This window comes from Malaya genurostris, chromosome 2 (genome assembly GCF_030247185.1).
Source record: "Malaya genurostris strain Urasoe2022 chromosome 2, Malgen_1.1, whole genome shotgun sequence".
NCBI classification, from domain to species: Eukaryota; Metazoa; Arthropoda; class Insecta; order Diptera; family Culicidae; genus Malaya; species Malaya genurostris.
This window is the reverse complement of record NC_080571.1, coordinates 334065074-334092748: the sequence shown is the minus strand read 5'-3', so window position 1 is coordinate 334092748 and position 27675 is coordinate 334065074. Positions and strand designations below refer to the sequence as shown.

At 36.5% G+C, this 27675-nt stretch overlaps 1 protein-coding gene across 1 annotated transcript; it reads left to right on the top strand.

Moving 5' to 3' along the window:
* The first annotated feature begins 2408 nt into the window (after nt 1–2408).
* On the top strand, nt 2409–4877 carry LOC131431644 (ATP-binding cassette sub-family G member 4-like). Its single transcript, XM_058597477.1, has 5 exons — nt 2409–2865; nt 2936–3234; nt 3301–3894; nt 3950–4115; nt 4177–4877. Exons 1-5 carry the CDS (start codon nt 2769–2771, stop codon nt 4776–4778), a joined length of 1758 nt encoding a protein of 585 aa, XP_058453460.1. The 5' UTR covers nt 2409–2768; the 3' UTR covers nt 4779–4877.
* Nucleotides 4878–27675: the final 22798 nt, after the last annotated feature.

Here is a 27675-nt window from a genome sequence, read left to right as displayed (position 1 = left end):
ATATATCTTGAAAAATCACCATAGGGGGGAGTACATGAAATTTTCGAAATCGAAAAAATAATTTTGATGTCGAAAGGCTTAGAATTGCATGAAACGTCGAGATTTAGTGTCATCTCGAATAAAAAATTTTTGAAAAAATTGACTTTTTAGGACTTAGAAAAAATATCAAAATTCAATCAAGTCCCAGAAAGTTGATTTTTTCAAAAAAAAAATTTTCTTGAGATGACACTAAATCTCGACGTTTCATGCAATTTTAAAGTTTTGGCATCAAAAATCGAATCGAAAATTGTCAAACCTTTACCACCGGACAGCACCCCTACGCATGTCCTATTTAGCTCAAATTTTGCATGAGGACATTTTTCGATGTGCTTAAACTTTTGAGCACTAACGCTTTACGAAATTAGAGGTGATCCGATAATATTGGCACCCTTATATGTATAAGAGCGGTAGAAATCAACGTGTTTTGTCCGTTACGTCACTTGTACCATCATATCTCTGGAACCAAAAGTCACAGCCATTTGATCTTTGAACTCGACCAATGGCCCAATAGTAGCTTTCAAACGAGCCCATGTTTGTTAAAATCGGTTCAGCCATCTCTGAGAAAATTGAGCGCTTTCAAATATCTTCTAAAAGTGGGCACACACACACACACACACACACACACACACACACACACACACACAAACAGACATTTTCCGATCTCGTCGAACTGAGTCGAATGGTATATAACACTATGGGTCTCCGATGCTCCGTTCGAAAATCGGTGTTTCCAGCAATTCTAATACCATTCTATAGAGAAAGGCAAAAATATATTGAATGTTTAAATCCTCTTAAAACAGAACTTCTAAGCTCTGTTTGAAGAACAAATTATTAAATTATGAATATATTTTCAGCCATGCTTTATGCAGTACCAATTTGGTGAAGTTGTTGTTCCTCCAGGAAAAAAAACCTCATCCCTAGACCAGATGAGTCACACAGACTCACAAATATAGAACCGCTAGAAGCAATGTCATATAATATTATACGCAAATTCCAACAAAAATCGATGCAATCTTCAATTGAATCGATTCGATCGATTAATTAGTAGGTTAGAATATTAGTTCCTTTTTCGTCATTACTCACTCAGGTTTAACTCCTTTGTTCGGTAATATTTTTGACGAGAAATTTCGGTAATCTATAGAAATGACCGATAGTTCGGAACATGAGTTTTATTTTACAATAATTATGCAAATTCTTTACCGGACGATCAGTTTTACGTAAATTACCGTTACAGAGTTTTTTAAACAGATATACAATTCATACGGTAAATCTGAATAGTCGCCGAGTACGGTAAAAACCATACTGTCCGTACGGTAAAATTATCTTCCAATAACCGAACTTCTGTGAAAACTGATTGTCGTGAAACTAACTGTCAAACAGTAATTGAAATTTTCAGTAAGTGTCTTTTTATTAACCAAACGAAAAAAATCTTGAAAACTTCATCGAATGAATTGAGGTGCAGGCGCTAGTTTTTGAAACATTAGAACCACTAGAAGCTTTTTGTTTACTTATAGGCAGAAAATAATTTTGTATCACTTGTCCACTTGCTGCCTACATAAATCGTTCGAGGGTAATCTCTGGTTAGACTCGACGGATTGTGCAGTGTTTTTGGAAGGCGCTCATAATTCCGGTCAGCCGGAACATTTGATTCTTATTTTTTGTGGAATAAAACCCTAGCCACAACAGGTAGAAATTTTCTTCTTTCGTTTTTGTGAATTTGTGTTGTTTTCTTTAGAATCCGAAAAATCCCGAATTTTAACCAAAGGAAAACAAACAAACAAAAACAGTTAGATCCATTTGGTTTACAGTTTCCGGTCGTTGTTTGATAGTTCAGCAATTACCGAACTGATTACCGAACGTTCAGTTGTTGAAAATTCGGTAAAAAAAATTTCTAAGTATGTACACATTACTAGCAAGTTCTGTATAGTTTTCTTCCATAACATATGTGTTTATTCAGAAAATTTATACGTCACTAACGGCCTGTAAGAGCATGGCCATCTATGTTTTATTTCCCTATATATTCTAAGTCAGTTCCAGTTGCTTGTTGAGCATGACCTACTACTTTCGAATGGTATATTCGATTCCGAATGTAATTCCAGCTGCTCATTGACATTGACATCACAGGACCTATCTCACGTGCGATCAACTAAGCCCGTCCCGTCCAATCCCATCCGATGGAAGCGCTGCACGTCACTGGAATTTTCATTGACCGGAGGTTAACGCTTTAACGATGACTTCATGGTCGCATGTTTTTCCATTCGTCACCGACAACTGAACGGCGATGATCATCGTCGACGATCAGCGAGTGCAGTTGCACCCATGCATCGGGGATGGGTTCATTCGGTGGTGGAAAAACTACACCCCCCATCGGTTCGGCGGTTCGTGCACAGGTGATCGTGCTGTGACGCAGTATGAGTGAATGCCTAGCAGTGGATTTACTATCGATCAATTAGGTATCTCCGGCTCAGTCGTCATTAACTACCGTACCGCGTTTAGAGCTGTGCTAGTTGAATCGGCACTAGATTGGTCCGATGTGAGTTTTTGGTTCCAGTTTATTGTTTGAACAAGTCAGTGCTTTCATGATTTTTACTCACGAATATTCAGTGTTTTGAATTCTCCAATTTATGTTATTGACTTTCATCACGCGACAGCTCACGAAACATGAGTTATGGAAGGTGATTAATGTGTAATTGCTATGATAGAAGCAGCGACGATTGATTGCCAATAAAATGCCTACTAACGAGGAGTTCGAGCTGACCTCGACGCCGATGCTAAACTTTGTTCCTTCAACGTTGAAGTTTCAGAATGTGTACTACTCAGTCGACGGTTTGTTCTAACGAGAATACAATACAAAGAAATGAAATGATATCATTGATAATTGGTTGATCAATCGTAGGGAAAGCTATTCTAACGAACGTCTCCGGCGTGTTCAAACATGGCCGTTTGGTGGCACTGATGGGTCCGTCCGGTGCCGGGAAGTCATCCCTGTTGAACGTGCTGGCGGGAATGAATCTCTACGGGTTGGTGGGATCGATCGTCATAAATGACGAACCGGTTGAAGAGAACGATCCCCGAAGTGTTTACGTGGAACAAGACTGCCCCCTGATCAACTACCTAACAGTTCGAGGAACGATGACTTACGCTGTTGATATGAAAATGCCCCGGACAACGTCAGCCAAGGAGAAAAAGAATAAGGTATGTAGTTTCGTTCGTTTGATTCAAATTCTGGACGTTGATATACAATTTTCTACTGTTTGATAGATCAAGGAAATTTTAGAACTCCTAGGATTGGATAAATGTTCCGCGACCCTGGTCAAAAATCTATCCGGTGGAGAACAGAAACGGTTGGCAGTCGCCGTAGAACTGATCACCAACCCTGCGGTTATGCTACTGGATGAACCAACTAGCGGCCTGGATAGTGTTGCATCGATGCAGATCATATCGCATCTGAAGTCGTTGGCAATGGGAGGGCGAACGATCGTTTGTACCATCCATCAACCGGCGTCCAATCTTTTTCAGCTCTTCGATGACGTTTTCCTACTGGTCAAGGGTCGTTGCCTGTACTCGGGATCGGTAGAAGCGATGATACCAAAGTTGGACTCTGTCGGGTTCAGTTGTCCAGAGTACTACAATCCAGCGGATTTTGCGATCGAAGTGCTCACATCCAACAATGAACCGGCGAAGGAAGCTCTGATCGCACAGACTGCCACTGAGATGAAAACTTTGTTCGAAGGAGGCGCTTCCAGTCCGACTCTGGACCGTGGGAATGCGGTAGTAAAACGATATCAGACTCCATTTTGGTATCAGTTTTTAGTTTTGTTCAAAAGATGTGCTATTTCCAGTGCTAGGGATGAGGTAAGTTACGTCCGTTTCTTAAACGGACATTGAATATCTAGTTTTGGTCTTGCAGTTTTTCCTTCAAATTCGACTTGGTCTATACTTCGCTCTGGGAGTAGTCTACGGAGTGGTTCACTACGACGCGGGAAACGACGCCACCAAAGTGGTATCGAATGTGGGGTGCTTTTTTCAACTCTTCGCAATCGTTTACTTCGCTAACACCACTGCCGTGGTCAACTGTAAGACATGATGGTTTGAATGATGATTTTGAACTGTTGACTAAACTCAAATTTCCCGTAGACTCCGAGGAAGCCAATGTCTCCATCAAAGAGATCGCCAACAACTGGTACTCTAGGGAGGCGTATTTCTTCTCGAAACTATTCAGTGATATCCCACTGCAGATCGCCTGCCCGACGGTGATGCTTCCGACCTTGTACTACCTCAGTAATCAACCGTGGGATCCGATGCGATTCGTCATGGTTTGGGCTATGTTTCTGCTCGGTGGAATCATTGGCCAGTGCATCGGACTGTTCGCGGGGATCTGTTTCGATTCCAAAACGCGAAACTTTGTCCTGGGCAACGCCTGTATCGTGCCGCTGCTATTCTCGGGATTTCTGGTCAATGCCAAAGATTTGGTACCGTACCTGAAACCGTTCAGCGAGGTGTCCTTCTTCAGGTATCAGTTTCAAGGAACGATGCAAGCGTTGTACGGTTTCGGAAGGGAAAACTTGGACTGCCCGCAGATCTACTGTTACTTCAAAAAGCCGGCCAGTCTTCTGGAGCAGTTCGATGTTGATCCGGATGGTTACTGGAGGAATTTAGCGGTACTGGGATCCATTGTGGTGATTTGTCATGTCATTATTTATTGTGCATTTGTTGTCAGGTTAAGGAAGATAAAATAAACTTTAATCGATGTGTTTCTGTTACTGCTGTGTAAGGAATATCTTAGGAATATAAAACTTTCTGAAAAGTTATAAATAAAGCATTAGATTAGACTTTCACATTATGTTTGGCCTAGGAACTCAAAAATATATCTCGCCTACTATATGACTTATCTCTAGCATTTGTCGATTTTAATTTCGTTTATTGGAGACTATGCATCAATGGTATATAAACAGGTGGAGCAGACCACATGGCTTGCTTGCGTTGGTAACCAAAAATTTATAAACACAGACCTTTTCGAAACTATAAGGCCACCCTCGAATTTCAAGTTTTCGCGTGAATTTGATGGGACCACACTAACTCAACGATGGCAATCGATGAAGAATAACACAAATGTAAGCAAAACATTTTCGTATCGCATATTTGTTGACAAACAAAGCCGAAGCAGCTGAAGTTAGTAATTATCCCTTTTCAAAATTATGTTTGTCAGTTTGTGTTGAATATAGTGATTATAAATATCATTTTTATTCATTTAACAGCATTATGTGACTATGGGTAAGCGAGAGAGACTAAATCAACAAGAACAAGGACAAATTTTGGCCTTCAAGAAGGTAGGAATCTGTGATCAGGAAAATTGCAGGAAAAATTGGTCGTAGCAGATGTGCGGTCGCAAATTTTCAGAAAAATCCAGCAAAGTATCGTCATAATAAAAATGCAGGACGCTAAAAGAATCTGTCAGAGAGAGATACTCGTCGAATGTTCAATAAATCTTCGAATTCTACCTTGAGTTGTTCACAAATCCGCACTGAACTTAAGTTGGAAGCTTCAGTTTCGACGGTTTGGAGGGCATTAAAACATTCGCCCAACATAGTTCGAGCAAAAATGAACAGTGCTAGTCGTTTCCTACCTCACCACAAAAAAGCTCGACTGGAATTTGCACGTCGGAACATGCCCCAAGATTGGAAAAAGGTATGAACATGTTCTGCAATATTAAAAAAACAAACGCATTTAAACTATTTAATAACAAATGTGTTAAACTATTACAGGCATTACCAACGAAAGAAATCATTCCAACAGTTTCATTTTCAATGTTTTACTGTCTCATTCGTAAATGACAGACACCAGAACGAATGTATTGAAAATCTTGGACGCTCGGCTATAAAAAGTGACTAAAATATGGCAAATCGAAGCAATTACATCCCCGAACTGCTTTGGAAACCAAAACTACTACAAATTCGAGCACCAACAGTTAAAACTTATTGTGAAACCTTTTTCTGTCGTTTTCAATTCTCACAGCTTTGTTTTTTTTATTTTTTTAAAATAACTATTTATTGGAATATGAGTAAAAAATAAATTAATAGGATTTAAATTGGGTGTTCAGTCACAAGTGGTTACTTTTCAGCCCTATTATATATATGATGTAGCTATTACCATGAGGAGATCATTTGCTTCCGCAATTCTGAGAATTTTGTGTAGGGAAAATTCTAAACCTACTTGTATTGTGTAATGGGGAAAAGGAACTCATATACTAACTTACTAACTAATACAGAGAGCGAATCGATTCAATTGAAGATTGCATCGATTTTTGTCGGAATTTGCTTATAATATTATGTGACATTACATCTAATGGTTCTATATTTGTGAGTCTGTGTAACTCATTTGTACTAAACCAGGGAGGACGCTTCAAAATTATTTCCAGAATTTTATTCTGAATCCTTTGAAGCGTTTTCTTCCTGGTGGAACAACAGCTTGACCAAATTGGTACCGCATAAAGCATGGCTGGTCTGAAAATTTGTTTATAAATTAACAATTTGTTTTTTAGACAGAGCTTAGAATTTCTGTTTATAAGAGAATATAAACATTTAATATATTTATTACACTTTGCCTGGATTCCTTCAATGTGATCCTTGAAAGTGAGTTTTTTGTCATACGTTAAACCTAAGTATTTAGCTCGATCAGACCATGTCAATTCCAAGCCATTCAATTTGAGAATGTGATTTTTGTTTGGTTTAAGAAAGGAAGCTCTTGGCTTGTGAGGAAAGATAATTAATTGCGTTTTTGCTGCATTTGGTTCAATTTTCCATTTTGACAGATAATCACTGAAAATATTTAAACTTCTTTGTAGGCGACTGCAGATCACTCTTAGATTTCTACCTGTGGCTAACAGACTTGTGTCGTCACAGAATAGCGATTTTTGACAACCAACGGGTAGATTTGGAAGATCAGAAGTGAAAATATTATACAAGATTGGAGCTACGCTCGAACCCTGCGGAACACCGGCTCGTACGGGTAGCAATTCAGATTTACAATTCTGATAGCTAACTTGAAGAGTACGATCAGTTAAATAATTTTGAATCATTTTGATCAAATAAATAGGAAACTGGAAATCAGACATTTTTGCTATTAAACTTTTGTGCCAAACACTGTCGAATGCTTTTTCTATGTCTAGAAGAGCAACTCCAGTGGATAACCCAGAAGATTTATTTGCTTTTATCATGTTCGTTACTCTGACAAGTTGATGAGTAGTTGAATGTTCATGACGAAATCCAAACTGATCTGGTAAAAAAATCGAATTCTTATTTATATCAGACATCATTCTCAACAAGATAATTTTTTCAAAAAGTTTACTGATAGAAGAAAGTAAGCTAATTGGTCGATAACTTGATGTTTCTGCTGGATTTTTATCAGGTTTGAGGATAGGAATTACTTTAGCGTTTTTCATCTTTTTGGGAACTGAGCTAATGAAAAACACTCGATGAAAATTTTTACCAACATAGGGAAGATTTTTAATAAGAATATTAAAGATTCCATCATTACCAGGAGCCTTCATGTTTTTAAGTTTCCTAATAATTGATTTAATTTCATCAAAATTCGTCTCAATAATGTCATCTTGTGATAACACTTGGGTTGAAATATGAGTGAGACTTCATTTTCAATAGGACTCACAACGTTCAAATTAAAATTGTGGACACTCTCGAGCTGCTGAGCAAGTTTTTGAGTTTTTTCGCCATTTGTCGGAAGTATTTGATTTCCTTCCTTGAGAGCAGGAATTGGTTTCTGAGGTTTCTTAAGAACCTTAGAAAGTTTCCAGAAAGGTTCAGAACATGGTTTAATTTGTTCGACTTCTTTAGCGAAATTTTCATTTCGCAAAAGAGTAAATCTATGTTTAATTTCTTTTTGTAAATCCTTAACTATGTTCTTCATAGCAGGATCACGAGAACGTTGATATTGTCGTCGACGAACATTCTTCAACCGAATGAGCAGTTGAAGATTGTTATCGATGATAGGAGAATTTAATTTAGTTTGAGCTTTGGGAACTGAAAGATTTCTAGTTCGAAAATGTAATGATTCAAATTATCAATTGCTGTGTCGATGTCCGCACAATTTTCTAAAATAGTTTCATGATCCACATGATTTTCAATGTGAGATCTGTAATCCAACCAATTAGATCTATGATAGTTGAATATGGAACTAATTGGATTCATTAAAGCTTCGTTGGAAAGTCTGAATGTTACAGGAAGATGATCTGAGTCAAAGTCAGCATGTGTAATCGGTTCACTGCAAATGTGACTTTGATCTGTTAGAATCAGATCAATTGTAGAGGGATTTTTCACAGAAGAGAAACAAGTCGTATTACTGGGATGAAGAACTGTGAAGTAACCAGCTGAGAGTTGATTATGAAGTATTTTACCATTACTGTTATTTTGCCTACAATTCCACTGGACATGCTTTGCATTTAAGTCCCCTATTACGAAAAATTTCGGTCGATATCTTGTGAGTTTTAGCAAATCGCCTTTAGATTCAATTTAATTGTTCGCCGGTGCATTGGAATGGCAAATATGCTCCAGCGATGGAATAAATTCCATGAATGGTTTCAACTTCGATTCCCAAGCTTTCAATAACTTTAGTATTGAAAGAAGGTAAAATTCGATGTTTAATTTGTCGTTGGTCAAAATTGGCAACTCCACCACCCATTCCAGTAATGTGGATTGCTTCTCAATTTGACATTTGGCTTAAGAAAAGTTTCTGTCACAATGGCAATATGAATTTTGTGAACTTTGAGAAAATTATAAAATTCATCTTCACTCGATTTTAAAGATCGAGCATTCCAATTTAAAATATTCAAATAAATATTTAACATCACTGTTAAATTTTAAATTCATTATAATATTATTTGCAAATTGCCATCCGATTTGAAATGCTTCAAAAAGTGATGAAGTCGAATTCATTCGGATGTTGATCTTGTAGGTAGATCATTTTATTTTCCGTTATATCGCCTAAATCGACTTCGTTTAAACATGCGAATGGCATTGAAGGAATATTGGTAGGTAGACTGACATTAGAACTGCCATTAGAAGAAGATGATTTGGCCGATCTACCTATTAATAAATTGTTTTCGTTAGAAGATGAACTGCAAGGCGGTCCTGTGTTTTGATTATTTACATTAGAAAAATTAAGTGGTAGTTTTCTACCTGTTACTAAAGCGTAACTGTCATTAGAAGAAGATGATGACGAGGTCGATCTACCAGTCAATTAATTGTTTTCGTTAGAAGACGAATATGAAGGCGTACCTGTTTTTTGTTTTAAATTCGAAGAAATAAGTACCTTAGAAAAATTAGGCGTGGCATTTGTAGCGGTTTTTTTGATTTTCAGGTATGTTCTGTAAATTTAAGGTCGTTGATTTGACTTGTTGTCTAGCGTTTAAAATTTTTTCCCTTACAGGGCAGGAAGTGTATTAAGTAAAGTTCATGGAAAATTCCAGAGCGTGGTTTAGAAGTAACATTCGCTCTTTTTTCATAAGTATTACTTGGGAAGGGGCAAAACCAAGCAATTCTTTTAGTTCATTTTTAATTTCATCACTATTTCAATCATTTGATAAGCCTTTCAAGACAGCCTTGAAGGGTCTGTCTGATTTTATATCATATGAATAAAATTTATGAAGTTTCTCGGACAAATATCGAATAAGACGTTCATAATATTCCAATCCATCAACCAAGACTCGACATTCTCCTCTTCGTCCGATTTGAAATGAGACTTTTACTTTCGGAAGAAAAGTAGAAAGCTCAGTACGGAAATCATCACTGTCACTGGTGGCATAGATTGTTGTTGCTTCCCAGAACGACAAGCGTCCATTTTGGGAATTTTTGAAGAATTTTCTTCTATGGCACTACAATCGGATTCAGGAAGAATCTCGTTAATATTGTTAGACGGCATAGAATTAACGGAAGGGAAATCCGTCCGTTGTCTTTTATTTTTACATTCAGATTCTATAAGATCGTGAATGTTAGTAGAAAAATGTTGAATAACGGATTGTGATTTATTCCGTATTGAATTATTTTTAGTCTTAGGCTTGTTGCCTTTCCGGTTGGAAGCAGGCAGCTCCCGGGTTGGTGGTTCAATGCATAGGGCGCTGGTCTTACAAGCCAGTTGTCGTATGTTCGAGCCCCGACCTGGAAGGGTTCTTAGTGTCAGTAGGATCCATAGTACTAGCCATGCAATGATTCTGTACACTAAGAATCGGCTGCGAAGTCTCTTGAAACAGAAAGGTCAAATTCCACAAAAGGAATGTAATGCCAAAACTTTGCTTTATTGATTTCGCTTTCGACTTTAAAATTATATTCTTCGTGTGCCGAGTTGATTGCTATTTTAAGGTCAAGGCAAATGTCGAGGTAGTTTTGTAGATTGATAACACTTTATCTTTTCTATAAGTCTTATAGCCTGTCCGCACTACACCGGGACGACCGGGACGGGACCGTCCGGGACTATCCGGGACGTTTTTTTTCCTCATCGGCGATGACTGAGCTGCCGGCGTGTGCATGTATTGGAATCCCGGACCCGGGATAAAATCCATTTGCTTGCCGCCGATATTCCTCACCGAGTTTTTCGCACCATGCCGACAGCCCACACAGAAAGAGAGTGAATTGAGAGAGCAAGAGCGAAAGGAAGACCGAAATGAATCCAAATCGTTTCATTGATATTTCTTAGCTTAATTGATTGATTGATTTAGTTAATCATCAAGAGTCCTTACAATCGAGTAATGTCATTATAATTAGCCATTACATTACATTTTAGGATGGTGATTTTTTAATTGTTGCTACTCATTACATATTGAATTACACTACAGATCCTCGTCTATGGTCCCCTATTGATTATGTTAGCATTGAATTAAATAGAAATGTTCATGGTTCATTGTACATCTATTCGAAAAACTATTTTAAATAGAATAAATAAATGGTAGTTCAGTCTTATTATTATTGAAAGGTTTGGTCTGAAGGAACTAGGCTTATTTTAATTTACAGCTGCGCCGCTTTTACGTAATAATGGGCTCGGGAGCAACATATATTTGTGTGCTTATTACTAAGACCGTGGACACGTGCCCCACTGTCTCTCTTATTATTGTTATTATTAGAGATTGGAATTAATATGAAACAACGCAAGAAACAAGTACGATGTTTTACTTCAATTCGAATCCACTGCCATACATTATTAATAAAGCTATAAAGTGATAATGTGACGAAACTTCTTTACTAGCACAGTTACTTGTTGTATCTGAGATGTTTTATTAAATGTACTTATAGAGACAATGGGTATTTTTAACAATGGAGACGTCTACTAAACATGAGGATTTAATTTAACCATATATTATGATTTTAAATTTTTTATTTAAATAAATGTTTATTGTTTGATTTATGAATAGAAGCTCTAGACTTAAGTAAAAAGAGGTGCGTGACAAACGAAGATTTTTACCCGCGAAGGACAGGATTTGGAGGCAGCCAACGGGTAGATTTAGTTCATTCCACAAACTAGCGTCTTGACTCGTACTATGGCAGCAGTTTTGGTATTTCAGGTAGCCTTAAAAAAAAACTGTTACATCCGGCAACTCTAGGAAGCCAGAATTATTTCTAGATTAGTATGCGGTGCAAACGGCTGTTTGAAATCGATTTATTTTCCCAATATTTCTCTGTATTCAGATGACAATGATTTTGCAGGTTTGAGTACAATTGTTCAACGGTTCGCTTCTGAGTTAACCAACCTTGAAGAAGGATAAGGTCCAGACTATGTCAGTTTTCAACATTTAGTACTATTATTAAATTTTCTTTCACTTATTCAAATCAAATTGGATACAGTGGTTCCCCAACCGCCGCTAATAAGAATTAAAACTGATACATTGATGAAAGTTGTAATAAGCAGACCAAAATACTAGTATCTGCTTCTGTTACATCTGTTGATTATATATAAATATTTCGATTTGCAGTGACTTTAACAGCGAAATATCACAAGACATGAACAACACGATTGACACTCCTTATAACTACGACGACGCTGACGATAAAAACCCTTACAATAGTTCAATTAATGGAAGCGGAAACAGCGGCGACGATAAAAACTCCTACAATACTTCAATCAATGATAAGAAAATATCTGAAAATATCACCATTGATACCAACATTATCACCAATATGAACACGCCTACAAGTGAAGTCGTTAAAACAGCATTCAATACCATCAACAACAATTTTATGGAAATAATCAATCCCAGCGACATAACTTAAACTATAATCATATAATATATGGAAGCCCCCGAAAGCTTTTTCCAACTTCAAATAAATAAGTACACGTTTCTTCTTGTCTATAAGTTGTTTAGTTATTCATTTTGCCATGGTACTGCTCCAGCCTCAGAATTGAAGTAATTCTTATAGATTTCTCGCACTTGGAAAGCAGATTTTGACGAATTTCCACCTCGTTTAGATAACTGTGCGAGCTCTAAATGATGCTGATGTGATGGCCCTTCTCCACTGTGCACATCTTGCATGCCATCATACTTACAAATAAAATTGTGCAGTATGCACGATTTTATCTGCATATTCAGGGTCCAACTCGATTCGTCGATTGAAAATTCTAAACTTCTATGTTAGGATACCAAAAGCATTTTCAGATGTTCTCCTGGCGCGACTCAACCGATAGTTGAAAATCCGTTTTTGATTGTTCAGATCTTGTCATGAATATGGTCTCATAAGATATGTTTTCAACGGGAACGCCTCGTCTCCAACAAGGTGCCTGTATCAGTTCCAGGTAAGATAGAATCTGATGGCACTGACAGATTGTTGTTTTCTGGTGCATGTCCTAAATTAGAATTTGCGAGAATTCCGCCATCACTATCTCTTCCTTTGGCCCCAACGTCAACTGCCAAGAAGTTGCATTTTGCGTCTACTAAAGCTAACAACACTATTGAGAATCTACCTTTATAGTTATAAAATTCTGTACCACTATTAGGAGGCTTTTTGATAAAAATGTGCTTCCCATCGAGAGCACCCAAGCAATTTGGAAAGTTCCACCGTTCGAAAAATTGTTTCGCTGTATCTTTCCATATTTGTTCAGTAGGCTGTAGTATAGCTTCTTTTAAAAGTTTATCAACTATTATTGTACAGGTCTCATGCACCATTTCATGAACTGTAGTCTTCCCCAGGCGATAACTGAATGATATAGTTGTCATTGGGTCCTAAATTAAGAGTAAATGCAATGGGTGGTGGGGGGTTGTAGGGGGGTAATCGCCAGTCGAAATTTGGAGTCTTCCTTTTTTAGATAAACTTCTAGTTTGCGTAGAAGTAATTCAAAGCAGTGTTGCGACATCCTGAAGTATTCGTGGAATTTTTATCCATCGGCTACTAACTCTTTGAAAAGTGTAGCAAATTCTCCCTCCGTTTCACGTTTCGTCCAAGCTTCATGAACCCACTTCTTTTTTTTAGCGGAGGGAGTTTGATCCTCATCTTCCTCTTCGTCTTCAAATGCAATAGCCATCATCATAACTTCGTCATCAGTGAAGTTCTCCATTTTCTACTAACTAAATATTATTTATCACTTTACGTTAACACTTAACGCTCGTCACTGTATAAGTTTTTACGTCGTCCCTCATGAAATATATCGTATATTAACGCTTCTGATACTTGTTTCAAACTACTTTTATTACACCTAACTCCGGCAATAAATACTTGTTGGTAGGTATTCAAACGTTATTGAAAATATAAATATATAGGTACACAGATTCGCTAATTGATAGGTAACGAAATTGTGAACGTGGTATAGTGTTCATTTTATCAGGTAACCATTAAACATAATTGATTTTATGTGTATATAGAGAAGGGCCCATCGAGTCGAAAATCCGCATGTAGAGCATGTAAAGGACTGACCCGGCTACTTGTACACAAAATAATTTAAAGCAACAAATTTTACAATAAACAATCCACACTCCAAATTCTTAACTTATTAGAGCGGTTGGTGGAATGAACTAAATCGCTTTTAAAGAAAAAAATCCTTTTATTTTCACTATATTCAGTCCAATTTGATTTGAATAAGTGAAAGAAAATTTAATAATAGTACTAAATGTTGAAAATTGACATAGTCTGGACCTTATCCTTCTTCAAGGTTGGTTAACTCAGAAGCGAACCGTTGAACAATTGTACTCAAACCTGCAAAATCATTGTCATCTGAATACAGAGAAATATTGGGAAAATAAATCGATTTCAAACAGCCGTTTGCACCGCATACTAATCTAGAAATAATTCTGGCTTCCTAGAGTTGCCGGATGTAACAGTTTTTTTTTAAGGCTACCTGAAATACCAAAACTGCTGCCATAGTACGAGTCAAGACGCTAGTTTGTGGAATGAACTAAATCTACCCGTTGGCTGCCTCCAAATCCTGTCCTTCGCGGGTAAAAATCTTCGTTTGTCACGCACCTCTTTTTACTTAAGTCTAGAGCTTCTATTCATAAATCAAACAATAAACATTTATTTAAATAAAAAATTTAAAATCATAATATATGGTTAAATTAAATCCTTATGTTTAGTAGACGTCTCCATGGTTAAAAATACCCATTGTCTCTATAAGTACATTTATTAAAACATCTCAGATACAACAAGTAACTGTGCTAGTAAAGAAGTTTCGTCACATTATCACTTTATAGCTTTATTAATAATGTATGGCAGTGGATTCGAATTGAAGTAAAACATCGTACTTGTTTCTTGCGTTGTTTCATATTAATTCCAATCTCTAATAATAACAATAATAAGAGAGACAGTGGGGGCACGTGTCCACGGTCTTAGTAATAAGCACACAAATATATGTTGCTCCCGAGCCCATTATTACGTAAAAGCGGCGCAGCTGTAAATTAAAATAAGCCTAGTTCCTTCAGACCAAACCTTTCAATAATAATAAGACTGAACTACCATTTATTTATTCTATTTAAAATAGTTTTTCGAATAGATGTACAATGAACCATGAACATTTCTATTTAATTCAATGCTAACATAATCAATAGGGGACCATAGACGAGGATCTGTAGTGTAATTCAATATGTAATGAGTAGCAACAATTAAAAAATCACCATCCTAAAATGTAATGTAATGGCTAATTATAATGACATTACTCGATTGTAAGGACTCTTGATGATTAACTAAATCAATCAATCAATTAAGCTAAGAAATATCAATGAAACGATTTGGATTCATTTCGGTCTTCCTTTCGCTCTTGCTCTCTCAATTCACTCTCTTTCTGTGTGGGCTGTCGGCATGGTGCGAAAAACTCGGTGAGGAATATCGGCGGCAAGCAAATGGATTTTATCCCGGGTCCGGGATTCCAATACATGCACACGCCGGCAGCTCAGTCATCGCCGATGAGGAAAAAAAACGTCCCGGATAGTCCCGGACGGTCCCGTCCCGGTCGTCCCGGTGTAGTGCGGACAGGCTATTATGTGCTTTCTGCTTTCTATTTTTCAGGTTTTCCAATTGCGGGTTGAACCAGACGGGCAATTTGCTATTGTGACTTCTTCTTCTTCTTATTACTGGAACAATTTCCGAAATTAAGTTGTTAATAATTAGATAGCATTTTTCCACTTCTTCATTGACGTTTCCTTCTATACTCAAAATATTTTGCCAGTTTAATGTACTTAGTCTACGTTTTGCTTCTTCGAAATTCGTTTTGTGGTATTCCGGCACTTCCTCGTATTCTATTTCGTTAGGGAGAGACATGCTATGCATAAAAATGGATTATTCAATTTCTGTTTGAAATGCTTCATTTTTCCAGAGTGGATTTGGTGAGGCATTCACACAGAAGTCTTCGGTACAGTTTACGAAAAGAAGATCAAGATATGAATTTTGTTTATTTTTCACCGAATTTATTTGATTCAAGCAACCAGAGGGTCTTTCATTTTAATCTAAGTTTGTGCATATCGGTTAAGCCTTCTCGGAGAAAACAAAGTTCCATTGTTGTTAGATATGACGAATTTATTTTACCCTCTACTAATAAGACAAAAAGGATGAAAAAGCTGTATCTTCGACTTTCGACGGTGGAAATTCGTCAAAATCTGCTTTCCAAGTGCGAGAAATCTATAAGAATTACTTCAATTCTGAGGCTGGAGCAGTACCATGGCAAAATGAATAACTAAACAACTTATAGACAAGAAGAAACGTGTACTTATTTATTTGAAGTTGGAAAAAGCTTTCGGGGGCTTCCATATATTATATGATTATAGTTTAAGTTATGTCGCTGGGATTGATTATTTCCATAAAATTGTTGTTGATGGTATTGAATGCTGTTTTAACGACTTCACTTGTAGGCGTGTTCATATTGGTGATAATGTTGGTATCAATGGTGATATTTTCAGATATTTTCTTATCATTGATTGAAGTATTGTAGGAGTTTTTATCGTCGCCGCTGTTTCCGCTTCCATTAATTGAACTATTGTAAGGGTTTTTATCGTCAGCGTCGTCGTAGTTATAAGGAGTGTCAATCGTGTTGTTCATGTCTTGTGATATTTCGCTGTTAAAGTCACTGCAAATCGAAATATTTATATATAATCAACAGATGTAACAGAAGCAGATACTAGTATTTTGGTCTGCTTATTACAACTTTCATCAATGTATCAGTTTTAATTCTTATTAGCGGCGGTTGGGGAACCACTGTATCCAATTTGATTTGAATAAGTGAAAGAAAATTTAATAATAGTACTAAATGTTGAAAACTGACATAGTCTGGACCTTATCCTTCTTCAAGGTTGGTTAACTCAGAAGCGAACCGTTGAACAATTGTACTCAAACCTGCAAAATCATTGTCATCTGAATACAGAGAAATATTGGGAAAATAAATCGATTTCAAACAGCCGTTTGCACCGCATACTAATCTAGAAATAATTCTGGCTTCCTAGAGTTGCCGGATGTAACAGTTTTTTTTTAAGGCTACCTGAAATACCAAAACTGCTGCCATAGTACGAGTCAAGACGCTAGTTTGTGGAATGAACTAAATCTACCCGTTGGCTGCCTCCAAATCCTGTCCTTCGCGGGTAAAAATCTTCGTTTGTCACGCACCTCTTTTTACTTAAGTCTAGAGCTTCTATTCATAAATCAAACAATAAACATTTATTTAAATAAAAAATTTAAAATCATAATATATGGTTAAATTAAATCCTCATGTTTAGTAGACGTCTCCATTGTTAAAAATACCCATTGTCTCTATAAGTACATTTAATAAAACATCTCAGATACAACAAGTAACTGTGCTAGTAAAGAAGTTTCGTCACATTATCACTTTATAGCTTTATTAATAATGTATGGCAGTGGATTCGAATTGAAGTAAAACATCGTACTTGTTTCTTGCGTTGTTTCATATTAATTCCAATCTCTAATAATAACAATAATAAGAGAGACAGTGGGGCACGTGTCCACGGTCTTAGTAATAAGCACACAAATATATGTTGCTCCCGAGCCCATTATTACGTAAAAGCGGCGCAGCTGTAAATTAAAATAAGCCTAGTTCCTTCAGACCAAACCTTTCAATAATAATAAGACTGAACTACCATTTATTTATTCTATTTAAAATAGTTTTTCGAATAGATGTACAATGAACCATGAACATTTCTATTTAATTCAATGCTAACATAATCAATAGGGGACCATAGACGAGGATCTGTAGTGTAATTCAATATGTAATGAGTAGCAACAATTAAAAAATCACCATCCTAAAATGTAATGTAATGGCTAATTATAATGACATTACTCGATTGTAAGGACTCTTGATGATTAACTAAATCAATCAATCAATTAAGCTAAGAAATATCAATGAAACGATTTGGATTCATTTCGGTCTTCCTTTCGCTCTTGCTCTCTCAATTCACTCTCTTTCTGTGTGGGCTGTCGGCATGGTGCGAAAAACTCGGTGAGGAATATCGGCGGCAAGCAAATGGATTTTATCCCGGGTCCGGGATTCCAATACATGCACACGCCGGCAGCTCAGTCATCGCCGATGAGGAAAAAAAACGTCCCGGATAGTCCCGGACGGTCCCGTCCCGGTCGTCCCGGTGTAGTGCGGACAGGCTATTATGTGCTTTCTGCTTTCTATTTTTCAGGTTTTCCAATTGCGGGTTGAACCAGACGGGCAATTTGCTATTGTGACTTCTTCTTCTTCTTATTACTGGAACAATTTCCGAAATTAAGTTGTTAATAATTAGATAGCATTTTTCCACTTCTTCATTGACGTTTCCTTCTATACTCAAAATATTTTGCCAGTTTAATGTACTTAGTCTACGTTTTGCTTCTTCGAAATTCGTTTTGTGGTATTCCGGCACTTCCTCGTATTCTATTTCGTTAGGGAGAGACATGCTATGCATAAAAATGGATTATTCAATTTCTGTTTGAAATGCTTCATTTTTCCAGAGTGGATTTGGTGAGGCATTCACACAGAAGTCTTCGGTACAGTTTACGAAAAGAAGATCAAGATATGAATTTTGTTTATTTTTCACCGAATTTATTTGATTCAAGCAACCAGAGGGTCTTTCATTTTAATCTAAGTTTGTGCATATCGGTTAAGCCTTCTCGGAGAAAACAAAGTTCCATTGTTGTTAGATATGACGAATTTATTTTACCCTCTACTAATAAGACAAAAAGGATGAAAAAGCCAAGTCTTGGAATTACATTTCTTTCGTGGAATGTGGCCTTTCTGTTTCAACAGATCAATTACGAAAAGAATAGATAGATGATCTGAAGGTCGAAAAAATATTACTAATATAGAACGTAAATAGAATACATTTCTAGTTTGAGTTGACAAAATTTATAATAATAATAAATAATAAAATAATTCGTTGATGTATAAGTAATTCTCACATTTTTTTACATATCAAATTATTAGCATCATTGAAAAAAATTAAGCTCAACCCCGGACCACCTCCTTAACGAGTTTCTCTATCTGTTGAATTCTCCTCTCCCGAATACATGCGCAATCTATAGGAAACCAGAAAACTAATGGACTTTCTCTACCAAAGCTCTCAGTTGCTCTTTAGTTCGTCGGTCAGTTAGGTTCATAACCGACGAGTCTCGAAAGCTGTATGGTTTTGATATTTCACGAGTACTGTTTGCATGTACTTAGAAATGTTCTATCAACATATAACTAATTTCATGTCGATCTAAATAATACCTTTGAATTGTAAAAAAAAGTTGAGGTTAGCTGAGACGATACAACTCCAAATCGGTGAAAAAGAGCAGGTTGCTGCGATTAATTTGAATTTCTCTCCATTTTCGCGACTCACAACTTTCCAAATGTGATTGTACCACAAACGAATTTCCAGACATGACAGTCACGATCTTTTTTTGGCGCACATCTACGGTCCTCCGTGAAACTGGCACCAGTGGTGATAAATTGGTTGCACTACTGAGTTCCCATCATACATTCCTAATGCAAATGTCAAACCGTGAGAACCCTTTCGATTCGGTAGCTCATTTGTATATATTGAGATTTTATGGCACACTTTGGTTGAAATGATAACAATGCAATTAATCTCGCGCTCCACCAAGCGGTGAGTGCAGTCATTTCAGAAGGTACCGGGAACGAACCACATTTTTTAAAAATATTTATATGCACGTACATGTCTTTATTATTTATCTTTGATTGTACTTCGGAGGTACCTGCATAGATAGAAATAAGACGTGTTCTCTCGTGACAAAACCGGTTCTCCAGAGGCAACTGGCGGTACCTTGAAATTACACTCGAACTACACACTTCAGAAGGCCACGCGCTGAGCGCATTTAGACTCGCTATCATCTGTTTATACTTCGCGAAGCACGTGTTTGGGGCACGTCTTTTTTATTTGTTTAGATTTGTTTGAAATATTGATTGATTTGAATTCAAACTCAAGCAATGGTAAACAAACCGCTCGAATAGTTTTTTTTAATCGTAGTTAAGTGTAAGTCCTAAAATTTAAGCAAAACAAGCTTTCCTACAAGCGTGTTGAATCGCGAAACATATACGGAACAATAAAATCTACTAATTTGGAGTTCTTTCCGTCAAGAAACCAGTTTCCAGAATCTAAAACTATGATTCAGTCCCAGAGTCTTAGCTTTAACTTCATGACCTCTGTTCTGGAACTCAATTCTGAAGCATTCCGGTGGATCAGAATCCAAGTTCTGGTTTCAATTTCAAAACCGTCGTCCAAGTGCGGAAAAAGTCAAGGCAAGCGTGATGAGTTTTCCTCATTGTTTTCATAAGTTTGAGAAAACTATTTCTCTGCCCTATTTTATTAGACATAGCTAAATCGATCTCAACAAGCTTAAGCTCGTTCGAAAGTTTATTAGTCAAGTTTAAAGCTTTAAGTGACGTAAACGACAAAATGTACTGCATTTCGGAAATATAATCGCATAACGTAAACAACATCGCATTTTTTCTTTCCGCACATTTTTTTTCAGAAAGTGGCACATGATCCATTACGAATTTTGAAAAGGCACTTCATAATAAAGTAACACGTATTCTATTGTCAATCCACCTAGTGATGTAACAACATCTTTCGCTTGTCACTGACACAGTCTCATTCAAACATTGTTTGCCTTGTTTTACTAGGATAAATTCTGTCACTAATTTGGGCTCATTTTTAACACTAATTCATTCAGATTGATTAGGGTAGCTCACAAAAGTATGCTTCAGCACTTAAGTCACATATTTGGGCCACATACTTCAAACCAAATATATTAGAATTAATACATTTAAGCTTGATCATTGATCACTTTCTCAAGTAATTGGACCATCCATATCTGAAAAAAATTGAGCTATAATGAGTTTTGTCGTTTACGTCACTTATACTATTACACCTCCAGAACCGGAAGTGACAGCCATTTGATCTTCAAACTAAATCAATGACTCAATAGTAGCCTTCAAACGTGCCTAAGCTTGTTAATATTGGTTTTGTTTTCTCCGAGAAAATGGAGTGCTAGAAAAACAAGGTTTTTTGTCTGTCATGTCACTTATACCATTATGTCTCCGGAACCAGAAGAGATAACCATTCGATCTTCATACTTGATCAATGACGTAATAGTTATGTTGTTTCCTAGATAATTGAGAGTATCTGATACCAATATTGATATCAAAGCAATCTCAAAATTGATTCGCAACCTAAAAGTAGCCTTCAAATGAGCTTGAGCTTGATAGAATTGGTTTAGCTGTCTCCAAGAAAATCGTGCGGATCAAGAAAAAATGCGTTTTATCGGTTACGTCACTTATGGCATTATATCTCCGGAACCAGAAGTGACAGCCAACTCTTCGAACTTAATTCATATCCTAAGACCAGCTTTCAAACGAACCTAAGTTTGTCGGTTAAGCCATCTTTGAGACAATTGTGCGAAGAGAAAAATCTTTGAAAGGTGCACACACTTACAGACACAAACATTTTTCGAACTCGTCGAGCTGAGTCTAAGAATGGTATATAACATTAGAGATCTCCGGAGATCCGTTCAAAAGTCAGTTTTTCCAGCAATTCTATTATCTTTCTATAGATAAAGGCAAAAACTATCACAGCAGCTATTTTATTTTATTTACTATTATTCTATTTACTCTTCTTGGAAGAGAATTTTTATTTTTAGTCGTGAAAACAACTTACTTTATTATGGGGGGCCTTTTCAAAATGTACCCTGTACAAGAATGGGTAGAACTTATCTCTTGTTATATTAAATGCAGTAACACCATTTTCTCTACATGTAATCGGAAATGTGGTCAGCAATTTATGATAAAATTTCGAGTAGTTTGAGATAACCACAAATAACTCAAAATTGAAATTTGCTTAAATGTGGCGCGCAAAAGTTCAACCGCATGAATGGAACGAACCATCGCACAAAGCGTATCGTGCAAAACCGACACATAGAAATATGGAATATTTTCAACAGTTGAGTACAGTGGGCTGTCGACACTAACTATGAATAATTTATTACTAATATTATAAACCATAATTGATTTTCTCGTCTTTAAAATGGCTATTGTATTTGTATGTTCGAGATGGGTTTGAGTCCCAACTTAAATGCAGAAATCTCAAATGACTTCAAACGATTTGTTGCGGATTTTTCAATTTACGGATGAATTTAGACATTGCATTTTTTTAATTAAATTTGCCTTGTCCCCTTAATGTTTTGCTCTCATGAGTTACGCCTTATAATTGTACTATTACTATTGAGCAAGTGACACATTGAAAGTTTGCCAAATTCACACAATCAATCAACTAGTTAGTGCGATTATCGATATTCGAATGTGTGGAAAAAGCATGTCAGTTTTATTCGTATTCACGGTATTCAGTTATGTCTCTGACATTACCCTCTCGCCTTTTTTTTCTCGCATGGAGACGCGCGATCTGGAGGAAAAACTACCAAACCTATGGTGTATTCAATTAGACTCGCACTTTATCATTACCCGATCGTTGGTGATTGGCTTGCTCAATAAACAAGATGGTGAGATTGTTCATTTTGTGCTTTGCTCATATAGAAAAGTTATGCAACCACTGTGAAAACCGACTTTTGAACCAAGGCCCGGAGTGCCGAAGGTCATATACCATTCGACTCAGTTCGTCAAGTATGCAAAATGTATGTGTGTATGTAACGTTTTTTTGTACTAAAATATCTCGAAGATGGCTGAACCGATTTTCACAAACTTAGATTTCAACGAAAGTTCAAAATTTTGTTTGGATCTGACTTCCGGTTCTGGAGTTATAGGATAAAATGTACAAAACAATGAAAACATGTGTACTAATTTTCCTCAGAGATGGCGTGACCGATTTTTAGAAACTTAGATTCAAATGAATGGTCTTACGATCCTTTTCAAAACTTTTAAAAGTGTTTAAAATTTTATATATCCACTTAAAGGAGTGAAACAAAAGCAGTAAAAAAATTCTAAATCGGCCTAAAAACTACTCCAATCACTAGTCATTATCAGTAGACGGAAAGGAGGAGGAAAGACATCATTACACCACTAGGTAGATTAAAAAAGGATTTTTTTTTAATTTTTAACGCATATTGGTGCAAAAAAATTTTGGGTCCAGCTTATCCGATGGGTCGTATCGCTAGTTCAAAGCGAGACCTAGATTTCATATGTGAAAAAATTTCCAACTTCGCGATTCCAACACGCAAAGACTGAAATCAGCATTTTGACGAAAAAAATTAGTTTATTTTATTATTTACTGATTTTAGTTAGTTATTTTTTAGGACAACTAAAATATTCCTAATATTGCTAATTTAGATTTGTTAACTCTTATTCCTTTAAAAATGCTAGAACCATAGTCGAAATGGCAACTTTTTTAGTAAAATTCATCAATTCAAAGTGCTGCCATTCCATAGCTAAGACACGCACCATTTTCATTCAACTAATCTTTTAGTTGACTTAGCAAAATAAAATATTGTTTCCAACAAATATGAGTGCCACTAAATTTCTGTTTGAGCTGTTAGTAGAATATTCTCACTAATAGTACCTAATGTTGTTGTACCGTTGAATTCCACCATATCACGTCATTACACTCTCACAAAGTCACTATTTTCACAGTCACTATTTTTCCGAAAGTGTTTGATACATATAATACAGATACGTATTTCGGAATGCTATCTACATCCTTCTTCAGTGTATCGGTTTTATAAGGGAATATTGATCTTGAACACCATGTTTAATAATTCGTGTAATTTTGCTCTATTTCAACTAGGTATTAGGAATTAATTATAATTTCTAACAACGCTGACAAAATTTCTCGGTATATATCTCCAAATTACAAAAAAAAACATGTTTAAATGAATGCCCTTGTCCATAGCCATATATTGCATAGGATAGTATTGGTTGTTTTTATATCACTTTGTTTTTTGTTAATAATATAATGAAATATAATATATCATAATTTTAGGATAGTTCACGATACACGACGAAATCAGTCTCGAATACAATCGATCTTGCAGACTACCGATTTCGTCGGTGGATGGTAATATTGGAGAATTGTCAAATTTTTATATGGTTATAACAGCCAACATTAGATTCTGCCATCTGCTGTCACCGAAAAATTGTTCACTCTGTAATGACTACTAGATGGCACACTACTGCCAAAAATGTTTTGCATTTGCGATTGTCCTTAGGCTGTAGTTGCTGTTAGTCACAGTTAGTCAGTAACTAACCAGCTCATAAAACTTCAACTTCTCAGGAATCGTGAAAATTTGTTTTTGGAAACTTTGATAATGACTGATTCAAGTTACCACGAAGGGTGCAGAAGCAATAATACCTATTGATATATCGAATCGTTATTTATTTATTAGCTAAATACGAGGTCTGTTCAAAAAGTACCCGGAATTCTCATTTTTCTAAAAAAATATTTATTTATTCGTCTACATCTGTATGGTCCCCTTCAAAGCAATCCCCCCAAGATATAATACACTTATACCAGCGTTTTTTCCAGTCTTCGAAACACCCCTGATAGTCACTTTTTGTAATGCTCTGTAGCACTCTCAGCGATTCTGCCTTTATCTCTTCAATAGATGAAAAACGCTGTCCTTTCATGGGTCTCTTCAACTTTGGGAACAGGAAAAAATCACACGGAGCGATATCTGGTGAAAATGGAGGTTGGGGCATGATTAAAGTCTTGTTTTTAGCCAAAAAAGCGTTTGTTTTTTTTTTTTATCAAAATTCAGCAGTTTTGGAACGAATTTTGCTGCCACTCGTTTCATGCCCAAAACATTTGAAAAAATATGATGGCATGAGCCAACTGATGTGCCAACTTCATCAGCAACTTCTCTAATAGTGATTCGGCGATCATCCATAATCATTTTTTCACTTTTCCCACATTTTCATCGATTATTGACGTGCTGGGTTGACCGGAGCGTGCGTCGTCGTCAACGTCTTCGCGTCTTGGAAACGCTTATACCACTCGTAAACACTTGTTTGTTTCATAGCAGACTCACCGTAGGCTCTCTGTAACATTCCGCACACTTGGTTACACTTTATTTCATTTTTCACGCAAAATTTAATACAAATTCTACGCTTACTAACTAACAAAAATCGCCGAGCTCAAAAAAACACGTCTACACCAGCCGCTACAAGACAGAATGTAAACAATGAATACAGCTGAAAATTTCACCATACATTAGGGACATGTGTACCAACACAATAAAAAAATTTTGACCACCAGACTCTCCAGACGCGCGCAATTAAAAAATTCCGGGAACTTTTTGAACAGACCTCGTAAATAACATCTTGTAAGGATAATTAGAAAGGGCGCCGTAGGACTGATTCCTGGGCACAGATTCACGATAGGAGAATGAACAGGGCGCAGACCATTATGTATTTTTAAGCTAAATAAAAAACATCCTTTGAGGATAATTTTCAAGGGCGCCTGAAGAATTATTCCAGAGCGCATAATCACAATAGGAGGGAAAGAGGCGCCATATAATTTATTCCAGAGCGCATTTTACATTCCAGGGTGAAAGTATTTTGAAATACATAAAATAATTTTTCAGAGGGCGTACACCATAATTTTTTTACAGCTAAATAAATAACATCTTGAAAGGATAATTTTTCAAGGGCGCCTTAGGATTGATTCCAGAATCCCGAAAGGAGCAATGAGAAGGGCGTCCATATAATTTATTCCAGGGCGCAAAATGAAAGTATTTAATACATCAAATGAGCCAACTGAGGGCGCAAATCATTTTTTTTAAAGCTGAATAAATAACATCTTGTAAGGGTAATTTCAAGGGCGAATTAAGAATTATTCCAGGGCGAAGAATCACGATAGGAAACATGAAAAGGGCGCCCATAGAATCGATCGAGAAGAAATCGATTTTCTTCTACTTCGAGTTTGTTTTCATTGCTATTATCTATTAGTACCATTGAATAAACAAAAAAATCGTTGCAAATCACTACTGCCGATATGAAAATTTTCGGAAGAATTCTCCTTTTCTTGGTTCCATTTTTCATTGGCAGGTGTCGCTACCGGTAATTCACCTTTGCGACAATCTGCCAATCAGCGTAACTATTTTTATTCAAAATCACTATTTGCTTCATTCAATTGTGCGGCAGTGACTCTCGCACTGGAAACTTTTGGAACTCCGAAAGCAAAAACCAAATACAAATAGTACTCCGGATGGCTTGGCTCAAGCGAAAACAACAAGGAGCTACGGAGAAAAGCAACTGCCCACGACGAGTATTCTAAGCAAACTGTCATGGATTATTTCCTAAATCATAAACTATGTTGTGTTCTTGTTTCGATGCAGCTTTCTGCTGAATAGACCATAACCAGCTGCAATATTGTTGTTGTTCTTACTGACAACTCAACTGCTTCCGAAACATGAATGAAAACACCTTTTGTTTTAGGTATTTAAATTTTAATTTCCTGCAGAATTTCCAATAGTTAGGAAAAGATTTTTATAAGAAATTTTAGCTTACGTTTAGTTTTTTTCTTCTCGCTTACTATGGTTCGTTCAACTGTTGTTCACACGCAGGTGTTCAGGCTATATAGGTTAGAATAGTTTAGGTTTAGTATTAGGTAATTCAAATTTTAATTTGTAATATAAATAACAATTCAATAGAATAAGAGTTTAGATTCCGTACCTAGGTTTTAAAGTTCACTTTTAGTATATAATCACTAGTAATAAGAGTAAAGAAAACTTCACTGCACTGTACTGTACTGATACTGTGACTTTCAACTTTTTGAGTTTGACAGCGGTTCCTGCTTCCTCTTCGCTCCATTGGCGCAGTGACCTTTTGACTGCTCGATGGGGGCACCACCAACTGACGGGAGAAGCACGTTCGCAAATGGCGTAACGATTGTCATGTTGGAAGATACAACGAATTTCGTTTAACATATACAATTAGAGTGCAGCACACGAAACTCACTTCACTGTTCCACGTGAAAAAAATGGTTATTTACATTCGTATCAGTTGTGCACAAATTCTTCACAAAAAACACTTTCCACTAAGAGTTTACGGCATTTTTAGACAATTTAATTATGTACTAGACTAGACTATCGTTTTTAGCTTTTCAATGAATTGTGTTGCTTTGACACTTCTCATGAGTTTTGGATTAATAAACTTGTTAATAAAACCAGTTCCATTTTTGCTTTCTTTGGGCTGTCTTTAAGCAGTTATAGTGACAGTTAGATAGCGATTTTTACGATTTCAACCACAAAATTAGTTGGCAATGAAAATTTCGTGGTAGATTTGAAGTTTGCTGGTTTGTGTCCAGAATATTTACCAACTAATCATAATTAGTTATTTTGGCAATTTTGTTGTTAAAAACAACTAGTTCAAAAACATTAAAATGAATTAGGCGCAGAGCTAATTTCGGTCGTTCCGTGTATGGAAGAGAGAATGGTGAAATGGCGAGTCGTCGTCCTTCCGGAAAGTAGGTAATCCATCAACCACTGCACTGTAAAGTGAACTTTCAAAATTTATTAACTATTAAGGTAATAGTTCTAATTGAAGGTAAAACCTTTTTTATTTGAATCTACTAGTGTACAATCTGTCAAAACCATCGAAGCGCTGTGATCTATGGAGACTGATCAGAACAAGTTCTGCAAGACAATTTCTTATACTTTTTCAGACACTTCGTGTGGCATGACTGAACTATAAATGCATAAAACTTTTTCGCAGTATACA

Coding starts and splice junctions, on each gene's coding strand:
- LOC131431644 (XM_058597477.1), top strand. CDS start 2,769: ATGCCTACTAACGAGGAGTTCGAGCTGACCTCGACGCCGATGCTAAAC. Junction 3,895..3,949: donor TTTCCAGTGCTAGGGATGAG/GTAAGTTACGTC, acceptor TTGGTCTTGCAG/TTTTTCCTTCAAATTCGACT. Junction 4,116..4,176: donor CACCACTGCCGTGGTCAACT/GTAAGACATGAT, acceptor AATTTCCCGTAG/ACTCCGAGGAAGCCAATGTC.